The sequence below is a fragment of the Austrofundulus limnaeus genome, unplaced genomic scaffold (assembly GCF_001266775.1).
Source record: "Austrofundulus limnaeus strain Quisiro unplaced genomic scaffold, Austrofundulus_limnaeus-1.0 Scaffold160, whole genome shotgun sequence".
NCBI lineage: Eukaryota > Metazoa > Chordata > Actinopteri > Cyprinodontiformes > Rivulidae > Austrofundulus > Austrofundulus limnaeus.
The window spans coordinates 67,410-79,857 of record NW_013952562.1 but is presented as its reverse complement, the minus strand read 5'-3'; the positions used below and the strand labels follow the sequence as shown (position 1 = coordinate 79,857).

Genomic DNA, 12,448 nt, shown 5'->3' with positions numbered 1-12,448 from the left:
AATATTTTTTTGTAAATAGGAGCAGCTATCAAGATCTTTTTCTTCTTCTGCTGCCTTTCATTTAATTTTATTTGTATTGTTTTGTTGTATGTAATGTTTTGCTTTTTAAAATGAGATGAATAAATACTAAAAACTAAGAAAAAGATCTGTGACCGGGTCTCAGATCTTTTTGGCAACAATGGCCTAAGTGAGAACTGTGAGAAAATGTTCTCCTGTGCTGTTGAATCACTGAGTGCTAACCTAGAAGACACTCACTCACTTCCACAGCTTTTTTTTTAAACAATGTGCTTATTTGCTTGAGCAGTTACTATGTTAATGATGGATTTTCTATGCAAAGTTCTTAACAATGTTCACCTAGTACCTCACCCAATAATGGGCAGACTGTTGCCATTACGTGGAGCCACAACAACCTGTGCCAGGACTTGAAATCTCTGGAGCACTTCCTCTGTGGAGCWCTGGGATAGAAAGCTCAAGGAGTATTTTGAATCCCATATATATAGTATGCTTGCATATATTTATAATAATACTTTGTAATAAAAAATCATTTGTGCCATTTATGTGATGCAATATATGGCTATGCTAAAAGTTGTATATTTTGTAACCCTTTTTCTTTTTTTATTAAGGATGTGAGCTTTTGTCTTGTGAGCTTATGTCAGGGACTCGGTGAGGACACTGAAGGTGTAAGTGACTGTGTCTCTGAATACATTGGGTTCTGAATGTACTACAAGTCCATCCCTACAAAAGAGGTCATTTGCTTTCCTAAAAGTACTACTTAAAAAAAAGATGGCCAATAAGTCAAAATCCAACGTTTGTGGAAACTAATAATACCTTCTTGACCAAGCCTAGTGAAATAGCTAATTATTTTAAGGATTTATTTATTGACAAGGTTGCTAAATTAAGAATAGGTATTCTTAAAATTAATAAAATGATGCAAAATAACAGCATTAAAGAATGTCCTGATGCATCTCAGTAATCCAGGTAAAAAATCAAAAGGAAAAGAAAATTGTATAGGTCCTCTGGACGGGTTCTTCTTTAATGAAACGTTTAGTCTCTCTTCCAAAGAGACTTCTTCAGTCTGAGAGTTTCAGGCAAAATTCAGGCTTTTGAGTCCTGCCTCCAGGTGACTGATACTCACATCGCATGGCTATCGTTCACAGGTGACTGATACTCACATCACATGGCTATCGTTCACAGGTGACTGATACTCACATCACATGGCTATCGTTCACACCTAATTAATACCTATTGTTAACAGGGGGTGGAGTGATACTGCCAATGGCAGCGCTGTAGGAGGGGGACAGCTGAAAACGGAGGACCCCACCTCTGTTTAATCATGGACGGTCTTTCTTCACAAAAGTTCTATTATTATTTTTAAAACATGAGGAAAAATAATTAAAAACACCAGAAAGTTTTAATTAATGCTGAGTTATTACTTCTTAAGTTTTCAAGCCCTTTTTGAAACGATTCAGTGTAAATAAGTAAAGTTTTGTCAGTAAGAAGTCATAGCAATTATACTGAGATTGTTCCAAGCATAAATGTTTTTCTGTAAATGTACAATCTCAGCCGATCTCCAGCTAATTTTTCCTTCACTTCTTTTCAGGGACACAGCATTCTTATTACACTTTTATTATTTCAAGGTGTTTTTCTAGTAGTTTAGTCTGCCGAAACAGATATTAACCCCGCTGTCTGTCTTTCAAGGCCCTTTCAACAATGACCCYTATACATAAAACGCATCTATGATTTATTTAACAGGCCAAAATTTTTTCTTTGAACATACAGGTCAAGAACTATTCACACCCACCCGGCACCCAAGTTATTTTAATTATCCCCTTACTGATTACCCTGACAATATTGCTTACCAACCTAGACAAGCACGTATTACAGATACATACTCAGCCTTTTAGAAAAAACCCAAAGTCCGGAAAAAGCCTTAAAGAACTAGCTCAAGATAAATTTCGCTTGAAGAAAAACAAGTGGAAACACCACTTGGTTCTATAGATATTAATAAACCTGGAGGTATGGATGAAATTGATGGGGAACTTTTGAAGTTAGTAGCAAATTGTATAGCTGGTCCTGTTTGTCATATTTTAAATAAAAGTATAGAAAACAGCATTTTAGATGGCAAAGGAAGATAGCAAAAGTTGTTCCAATTAGAAAAAACACAACAGAGAGTCTAAGTGGACCAAACTGTTGACCTATTAGCCTGTTGACAATACTTGAAATACTGGAAAGATTGATTGCTGAGCAAGTGGAAAATTATGATTTAGTAAATCAATTATTTACACCTTTTCAMCATGCTTATCRTAAAGGTCATTCAACAGCATCTGCACCAACTCAGGTGACAGATGATTGTTTAAATTCCATTGACAAGAATAATTTAGTTGGAGCTGTTTTATTAGACTTTAGTTCTGCTTTTGACCTGTTAGATCATGATTTACTGTTAGATAAACTTAGGCATTATAAATTTGCATTGCATACTGTAGGGTGGTTTGCTAGTTACCTTTCTCAATGAGAGCAATGTGTATTTTTTAATGGCAGTTTTTCAACTACAAAAATATTGCAATGTGGAGTTCCACAGGGCAGTTGCTTAGGACGTTTGCTATTTTCTATTTTCACCAATGACCTGCCACCTGTCCTACAGCATGCTAAGGCTGTGATGTATGCTAATGACACCACAATATTTATGTCAAGTCCATCTGACACACTGTCCGGCACTCTAGACCGTGAATTCAAGGAGGTTGTTAAATGGGTGAAAAAAAAAAAAGCTTTAAATATATCTAAAACTAAAAGTATAATATTTGGGTCAAATTGGAAACTGAAGACTCAGCCAAAATTAGATTTGTCTATAAATGACACAGCCATTACTCAGGTAGAGGAAATTATGGGTATCACCATAGACAGCAGATTGGAGTGGTCTCAGCAGATTGAGCATATTGTTACAGTAATGGGAAGACAACTGTGTGTTATAAAAAGATGTTTGAAGTATATACCTTTAAAATTAATTCATCAAATCATTAAYGCAGTTGTCTTGTCTCACTTGCAGCTACCAACTGTTTTATATAATCAACTTTTGTTTAGCCACACTGTACACATGTTCAATACTAGACATGCTTTAAAAGGTTTGATTCTTCCACAACACAACCGGAATGCTGGAAAAAAGATTATTATTTTTAGAGGAATGAGAACATGGAATTCCCTTCCTTCATCATTTTTAAATATAACAAATGTCAGAACTTTTAAAAGAGCATTGTTTAATTATTTTGTCACGTAGAGTGTTATAATTGCACATTTATGAACTGATATACTATGTTACTAATGTTATATTAAGTGCATGTAACTGTAATTGTTTTTTTGTAATGTTTGTTTTTTTAAGGACCCCAGGAAGAGTAGCCCTTGTTACAGCAAGGGCTAATGGGGATCCTAAATAAACAAAAAATAAATGGCCTGGAAAGGAAAATACAGAATAAGTGAGCAAAGCCATTTTTAGGAAGAAACTGCAGAAAAAAACTCCAGAACAACCAAATTAGGAACATGCTGTGTGGGCAGCAGAAGGACATGAACAAAGAGCAAATTCATTTAAGCAGTTTTCAAAAGGTTTGACTCCAGTGTCCCATCCCTGTACCCCAACACTGTGTAAAATATTATGAGACCTGATCCAGCCACTTTGCTGTACCCCATGTCTTGACAAACATGACCTCTCACATCATGTAGGTCATTGAGAGGTTTGTCCTGGCTCACCTGAGATCACTGACAAGCTCATCCCAAGACCCTCTGCAGTTTGCATATCAGTCAAAAACAGGAAACGACGACACTGTCATCTTGTTGAAAAGGCATACTCCTTCCTGGACTGACCCCATACCACAGTATGCATCATGTTCTTCAATTGCTCCAATGCCTTCAACATCATCCAGCCCAGGCCAAACTGGAGGACCTGCAAGTAGATGCTCCCCTGGTGAGATGGACTGACAACTATTTGCTGAGCAAACCCAAGTTTGTGAGACTACAGAACTGAATGTCTGAACGTCTGATCAGCAATATTGGGGCTCCCCAGGGAACTGTACTGTCTCCGTTCCTTTTCACCACAGACTTCAGGTACTGCAACGAGTCATGACATCTGCAGAAATACTGTCAAACTACAAATAACTGTGAGTCTATCTGGAGTGGTCCACCATCAAAGCAAAGGACGATATAACAGACTGAAAAGAATTAAGAATTAACCTGCTGCAGGCTTAAAGCTTATCCGTTTGGAGGAGATGACTGACAGGATGCTGGACAAATTGCAGGACTCTCTCTCTCTCTCTCTCTCTCTCTCTCTCTCTCTCTCTCTCTCTCTCTCTCTCTCTCATATAAATCTCTTGAACTTTTAGTACAGGTTTTCCTCCTCAGCCACTAGGGAGCACCAGAGGAATACCAGATCTTAGAGAAACAGCTTTCATTGTTAAACTTTCTCCTGTCAACAGAAGAGCAACAAACTAAATCACTGCTGAGCAGTATTGGAAATGTGAGAAAGCTTCTCTTGTATTTCTTCAGGTGTTCCCAGTTAGAAGCCTCATGTTGTCTTTTTGTATTCTGTTTTTTAAAAGTGTTTATATGGGGGAAAAGCTAGTTTGGACTTTAAAGGGGCAATATCACATGTTTCTCAGGCATATGTTTAAATACTATACCATAAAAAAGTATCTATGTCACCTTTAGTTGTTATTAAAATGCTGCTTTTATGCTTAAATAGAAAATAAACTTTTCTTCTCATCGCTTCCTCTTCTAAACGCTTTGAAATTGGCCTCTGTCTCTTTAAGAACCACCTTCCGCTTCCGTCCCGTAAGTTTCAGTGCGTGTCTGTGTGTGTATTTGTGTGTTTGTGTGTGGGAGGGGTGGTTGTTTCGCGCGTGTGCTATGATGCAGTTTACTTGGCATCTGAAAATACATTTCCTCAAAGGTATTTTGAATCTGAAAAGAGCTTCACTGAGTGAGAAGAAGTGTTAGGAGCAGCAGACAGCTTAAGTTTCACTTTCACTTTGCTCTGTTGCAGGAGTCATGGGCAGGGTGTGTGGGGTGGGGGTGGGGAGGTGTGCTCCGTGATGAGGAAGTTCGGCTTAAAGACTCGTCCCAGGGGCGTTTCTGGTACCAAAAGGTGTTTCTGGTCCACACCTGTCGTTTTGCTCCTCAGCATGGCTTCCTAAAAACACTGCAGGATTTCTCAAACACGCATTAATGAGTCAGAGCAAGGCTTTGGGCATGTTTTTTTATGAGAGTATAACATTATAGCATGACATAAAACTCAAAAAAGTTGATTTTACATGATATTGCCCCTTTAAAAATTTAAAATGTAAAGTTCAAATATTGTGAGACTTTGAAGCTGACTTTTAATCAATGCTTTATGTTGCCTTTTTTACGCTCCTTTAAGAGCTTATAGATAAAAAGTCGACTTTACATGGAGGGAAATACACAACAGGGTCTAAATGTGACTGATGAGTTTCAGTCATTGTGTTTCTGCTATAATGAGTTCTCTAATGCTGAACACAGCAGGGTGATTTTCTAAAAAAAAAAAAAAAAAAAGAAATCCCTCATTGGTCAAAGCTATTGGAGGATCCGACAGTGGATTTAGAGCAGAAGGTGGAGTTGAACCAAAGCTATAAGTTGTGGAAAAATCCAAAAAAGTTTGTGTAACAGAGACACTGATACAAACTTACACACACATACACGCACACCCACACCCACCCACACACATAGACGTGCACACACCCACAAACAGAGTGAGATAGAAAGCAGAGGGAAACTTAAAGGGTCTTGCATTAGGAAGGCTGTTTGCCATGGAAAGCACTTCATAAGTTCTTGGAGAGGGTCTGCCCTTGAAGACTTTTTTCTTTTTGACTGAATCAAAAGCACAACTTTTGTCCACACAAGAAAAGGGGAAAAAATGAAGGAACAGGGGGTCTCTCAGCGGAAGACAGTGGACGTAACCCGACCCAAAGTTTGGCTGAGGAATGAACTTTTACGTGTCGGACTTGCTGAATTCCTATGCACATATGTGATGATGGTAAGAACCCTTCATTTGTTAAATAAAATGTTTCACATTTATCACTGTTTGTTAGAATAAATGATTTCAAACTGATAGAAAACGTCTTACATCCACCCCTCTGATTGTAGCTAACCTTCCTGTCCTGATGTTCTCTCCTCTCACAGAGGATGTGTTATTAATAATTAATGCAATGCTCTTTATGCTGATGACCTGACCCACTCCTCAAACACAAACAGCCAAGTTTGTGCAGTCACATGAGTGGTGAGTGTGTGCTGATTGGTGRGTAGCAGGGGGAGAACCAGGAAATCTAATGTTACAAGAGCAATGGTCAGACCATGGGTCAGRCAGTGGGCCACATGGAGGGGGTGTCCAATGTCATGTTATCTGTCAGCTGTTACAATGAACCAATATTCAGAAGAGTGGGAGTAATGCTGCTGCCTGCACAGTGAAAGAAAAATGGAAATGGCGATTAGAGGAATGTGAGGACACACAGGAATCTGGTGATTTCCTAATAACTTCACTGACTCTTAACCTAAATATACTCAGTTTCCTGCAGTTTTTCCCTTAGTGTCAGCTGTTTTTCTTTCATCGAGCAAAACTTTAAAAGCAACCACAAGCATCATTTTATCACTCGTATTCTTGGCCTTGTGTCAAACATAATTGGATGGTTTAAGACATCTGTTTATTAACTGAATATCCATCTTGTAAATAACTATAAAACTAAAGGAACTGCATTTTCTGCACAAATGCAGTTTGAACTCTTAGTGCTGAAATCTGCTGAAGCTGATAGTCGTTAAAGCTGAAAGAGGCAAAAAAAAACAACAACCCTAAAAGTAGCAACAGGCTAGGTGAAAGCTAAAAGTATCAACGGGGCAGCTAAAATATAAAAGTGGCAAAAGTAGCAGAATAGAAAAAAGTTTTAACAAATTCCTATTGCAAGCTGTCACAATGTTTTGGATTTATAAGTATAAAATGTTTTGAGGAGTTAATGCAAATATGTACAAGGACTTTTAGAGTCAAGGAAGTTTAAAAYATTTTTGTGGCTAAAAGTAGTAGAATGAAAACCATAACAGGACAGAATGTATGCTGAATCAWAATTCAATGTTCATTCATATTAATGTCTTTAACCGAACTGAAATGATCTCAGTGCATTTTCATGGGGGGGCGGGTGTAAAATAAGTAAAAAACATCTTGAAAACTAAAAACATCATAGCACMCTTCTCCTGAATAAGCAGAAAGTTTTGTGAGCTGCTGAAACAGCAAAATGTATGCAGAAGTAAGAGTAGCAGATTGCAAAAAACGTAGAGAAAACAAAAACTAAAGAGAGAACATAGTATTAATGGTGACTGTGTTCACTCAGTACTCACTGGACTGTGGGTTTTCTGTCTGTATCCAGGCTCTGGGGATGGGCTGTGTGGCGCAGGTGGTGACTGGACAGGGGGAATTTGGAAACTTCCTCAGCATCAACATAGGTTTCGGGCTGGCTGTTGCTATGGGGGTTCATGTTGGAGGAAATGTCTCAGGTAGATTAAACCCTCCTAGAACATTCCCTCGTATAGAAAACACACTTCACCTGATTTTTTTTCTTTCTTTCAGGAGCTCATATGAACGGAGCTGTGTCGTTTACAATGTGTGTGTTTGGACGCTTAGCGTGGAAGAGGCTGCCTCTGTATATTCTCGCCCAGCTGATCGCATCATTTCTTGCAGCAGCAACAATCTATGGAGTCTATTACGGTGAGGACATGCTACTGTTGTCTACTCAGAGCTGTATTTTCAGCACTAATTCTGATAGACAAAACGATAATAGTTCTGTTAACTTATTCACAGAGGCCATATCTGACTACAGTGGAGGAAACCTGACTGTAACTGGGCCAAAGGCCACAGCTGGCATCTTTGCCACCTATCCTGCACCATACCTCTCCTTGATGGGTGGATTTATTGACCAGGTAGACATTATGTACTAATCCAATATGCTCAGTTACAAACTCAGTTACACAAGGGGCCGAAACTCAAAACTTGGTCCAAACCAAAGGTCAATCTCTARCAATATTTGTTGAAGAAATGTTATATACCAAATTATTCTTATAGAAATACAACCTTTTCCAAATTATGTTTTATATAGTGTTCATAATATACATAATTAACAGATATATATAAAAAAGATTAAGTTAAGAAAGACTCTTCATATTTATTTCTTGAGGTTTACTCTCAACAGAGGCAGTTCTAGGGGTGGGGCCACAGGGGCATTGGCCCCTGCAGAAATTTGATTGGTCTCCTGAAGTGYCCCTGTCCTGTCACTCATCTGTCCTTTGCCCAAGAGTGATGGTGCTGGGTGCAGTTCTACATCTCAACACTAGAGGCATTAATGGGCCAAATAGAGAAGTCCAGCATGAATCAAGCTGACAGAAGTCTTTTTCTTTTCTTAAAATTTAAACAATCCTGCAGAAAAAGTCTTTCAACTCACAAATGATGGCTGGATTCTCTCACATGCTGTGTGTTTGAGAGTATTTTATCTATGTAATGTAAAATGCATGTCAAACTGGTAAGGAGAATTCACTGTGCAAACTGTTTTAAAGTTATATTACATTACAAGTGTTTAAACATGTGACTGGTAAAATATATACACCATACCAAAACCAGCGATTTGTGTGCAAGGAYGCTGAACAAATTCTTGGACCCTCTATGAATATTGTGGCCCCTTGAAAGCTCCTTACTCAGAAAAATCCTAGATCCGCCACTGCTCTCAGTTAACTTTTGAATTCATTACGTCTTAAATATATGTTTTATTACGATTCATCAAATCAGTTAAATAAAGAAAAAAATTCAATTTTTTAAACTTTAAAATCCGTAAAAGATACAACACAAGCTGCTTAAAGTCGATGCTCTGTTGCTGTTTCCACACTAAAACCAAAGATTATTGAAAAACTCAAACTTTATGTTCTTGGCTTAAAAACTGTCCGTCACGAGAAGAATGCACTCTTTACATTAAAAAAATATATAAAACTACTTCACTTTWAAAAAAATTTCCTTTTGGACCAGATAAACTGTTAACGAGGGGCAGATTTGGCCCACGGGCCTTGAGTTTGACACATGGACTAAGCCCTTTCTTTATCTACAAATTCAGTAATTATTTTGCATTCATTTTAATGATTCAAATATACATGTTGTATAGGATTCACTTGTGCTATTAATGGTATTTTTCAGTGTTGAGATATTTATTTCCCAATAATGGATGTTTACTGTTGGTTTCAGGTCTTTGGCACAGCAATGCTGCTTCTCTGCCTGATGGCTCTGTCCGACCAGAGGAACAAACCAGCTGCTGGGGGCGGGGAACCTCTTGTGGTGGGGCTGGTGGTGGTCCTCATTGGCATGTCTCTGGGCAGCAACAGCGGCTACGCCATCAACCCCACCCGAGACATCGCTCCCAGGGTCTTCACGGCCATCGCGGGCTGGGGAGTGGATGTGTTCAGGTAARAAGGAAGGATTTTGTTTTGCACTCCCATCTTGGTTCAGTCTAACATCTTTTTATTTCTACGTGTGCAGGTCTGGAAATGGGTGGTGGTGGGTACCCCTTGTGGCTCCGCCCATCGGAGGCGTGCTGGGAGCCGGGGTCTACAAGGCGTTTGTGGAGCTGCACCACCGGCCCCTGTCCGGGCAGGGGGAGGAATCTATCCCCCTGAAGAAAGAAGAAAACAACTGTGCTGATGTATGTGCAAAACCTCAAACAAATACAAACATATAGGAGCTTACACAGCTGTGTGAACATCTGTATGCTGCTCAGACAGGAAGATGGATTTAATGGACCAAAACCAGCTGCTTAAATGGGGACAGAGGCACTTTGACAACAATTTAAAGTGTAACGCATTTAAATTATTCACAATGAAACTGTTTAATTATGCTCTGAGCTTTTTGTACTTAATTACATGCTAGTTTTGAGACGTTTTTGGATGAAACGGTTTAAAGCAAAGATAATTCAATGGTGTACAAAAAAAAAGACAAATCACAAATGCTGTCTTATATTTTGTGTTTATCCTTTTCAGAGAAAAGCAGCTGAAGAAGTGACCTTGAGAAGTGTTATAAATAAAATATAGCACATCAACATATCACATAGCRGTTTACAAAGTCAGGGACCTTCAGGATCCTTGAATTTTCAGGGACTATAAAGAGTGGCWAACAACCCCCCATATAGTGCAAGGATACTTTTGAAAATAAACCCAAAGCAGGAGGAGCTGTGCTCCTCGCAGCAGGAAGGAGTCAGTGGACATTCCCACCAATCCTGTCAACAGCAGCCTGTGGACAAAAACAGTTAAATATCTTATTTCTAATCCAAATCTGGATGTTTGATCAGGCATGAGATCACAAGAAGGAAATGGAACAACATGAATAAAAGTGCTGTAGCTTGCATCAGTTCATAAATACAGTATTAATTTATTATTTAAAGTACAAGTAGACATGCTCAATATGTATGCTAAATGTGAATAATACTGCAGGTTGTGTCAGGTGCATAAAGTAAGTGGTGACAGAGTTTATGAGGTCTGCTGTAACTTTTGGTTTTCATTACACTAACATGACTGTTTCACACTGAGGCTGAAAATCATGTCTTCAATGCTTTTGTTTTGCAAAATCAAGTTCTTACTTTCTGCTCAACTAAGTTTTATGTTTTTACATATTCTGGTTTTGAAAATCTTTTAAAAAAGAAAGGTACTACTCAATGAGCTGCAAACTGCCTTTACAATCTTTTTTCTAATATTTAGTATAAAACAAATAAACAAAAGTGAGTAATTAGATCCCTGTGTATTAAGGATTACGTTTGTTTTTTTGAAAAGTATGGCAGGTTGGTAAGTTAATTTTTATCAGAGGAAGACAGCTACAATGAGCTCAGTAATAATCAGTTTTCTTTTACATTTTTAACATTTTGTAACAACTTCAAACATAAAGTGAGCCAGAACACCAGAGAACCTGGTGATGTGTCTGTTCTCATGCTGCTCAGAGCTGAGGGGATAAGTTCACCCAATGAAAAAATGGCCCATCAGTTTTTTATATTTTTTTCAACCATGCAGGTCAGACAGTGAGGCTGCGTGACATTTCCATTGTTCCTGAGCGGGAACTCTTTCACCGCTTTGTCCCACCGAGTCTTCCAGTGTTGCCTTGGCCCCTGGCAGCGGACCCTGAGCTGCACTGAGCCGACTGCTTCTTCGAAGGGGTCGGTCCTTTGGCTTTGCCTTTAAACGCCTTGCTGGGGTCCAGCTTGTTCAGAAAGGGCTCTCCAGCTGCATCTGCTTGGATGAGCTCACTGCTGAAGATCAGGGGCTGGTAGAGGGATGCCCACTGCTGCCGAGAGAACCGGGTCACAGGTCATTTAAAATCATGTTGAAACAAATGTATATAAAAATATTAAGAAAGAAAAAATTCTAAAAAAACCCATTCTGCTTCCTGTACTCAGGCTTTGTCACAAAGCTCACACCCCACCACCACCAGCACCAAAAAAGCCTCTGTGATTTCAAATTTTACCAACTTTTATACAAAAATAAGACAAACACTGATTAAAGTTTATTTTATATACTTGCAGATTGTTGTTAATATGACAACTAAATAAAACACACAAGCCTATTAAAGAAGAAATATCCTACTTTGGTCTACAATCCTCCTTATTGTAACTCCAAAAGCCCCTCTCTTATCCCTTTATGAGGTGTGTCTCAGATCAACTCATTTTGAGGCTGTCTCTTTAAATGCAAATGATGCGCTTCTCACCCCGCCCCATCCAGCTTCCAGACTGGTTCATTCTAACATGACAGAAGGGTTTACGACTATATAGCGGCACAGAAACGTTTTATTTCCAAATTAATTTAAAAGATGTCAACAAGACTTGTCCATCCCTCGGCCCTCAGATTGTCCCTCGTGTTTGGGCGGAGCGCCTGGGGTGGACTTGCCGGCCTGGACGCGTGGCGGTGGGAGCCGGGACGGAGCAACTGGTCTAACGGGTGAGGCGTACCAGCTTCCCTGTTGCCTATTTGGATCAATATCAGCCGTGCCCTGTTTTTCGGTTGAGGATCAAACTGGAGCTACTGGTTTTGGTGAGCATGCTCATGTCCGACATGGTGGGAACCATGTTATTCAAGCCTTGAAGTGTGCGCCATTCAGCGAAGAAAAGAACAGCAAGCTACTGACTGGAATGAGGGTATTTCTCTATCAAATCCAAATCACATTTTGTCAAATTTTTATGATAAGTTGGAGACAATACAGGAAAAATATATTTCAACTTGTAAAKTTCCAGTCCGGAAAAATAAAATTCCATGGTTGAATGCCTCTATAACATCTCCTAAAGTTGAAATCTTCTTCAATGAAAACTTATAGAATATCTAAAACTTCTGAAAATCGGTCTCGTTTAAACAGTTACCGAAATAAATGTGGTGCTAATGTCGTGTCTGGTTC

General features: G+C 39.0%; 2 protein-coding genes across 3 annotated transcripts in view; one reads left to right on the top strand and one right to left on the bottom strand.

The window, feature by feature from the left end:
* The first annotated feature begins 5,739 nt into the window (after nt 1–5,739).
* aqp7 (aquaporin 7) lies at nt 5,740–12,045 on the top strand. Of its 2 annotated transcripts, none has more exons than XM_014017029.1 (7): nt 5,740–6,034; nt 7,413–7,539; nt 7,613–7,750; nt 7,844–7,962; nt 9,269–9,486; nt 9,560–9,722; nt 11,905–12,045. In XM_014017029.1, exons 1-7 carry the CDS (start codon nt 5,915–5,917, stop codon nt 11,992–11,994), a joined length of 975 nt encoding a protein of 324 aa, XP_013872483.1. In that variant the 5' UTR covers nt 5,740–5,914; the 3' UTR covers nt 11,995–12,045. The 2 variants fall into 2 exon arrangements, with proteins under 2 accessions (XP_013872483.1, XP_013872484.1); XM_014017030.1 differs by lacking the exon at nt 11,905–12,045 and adding an exon at nt 10,057–10,602.
* tpgs2 (tubulin polyglutamylase complex subunit 2) overlaps nt 10,425–12,448 on the bottom strand; it is a gene marked incomplete in the record, with an annotated part of 5,332 nt that continues 3,308 nt past the window's right edge. The window contains 1 exon segment of the mRNA XM_014017032.1: nt 10,425–11,347. Coding sequence (XP_013872486.1) covers nt 11,129–11,347 — 219 coding nt within the window.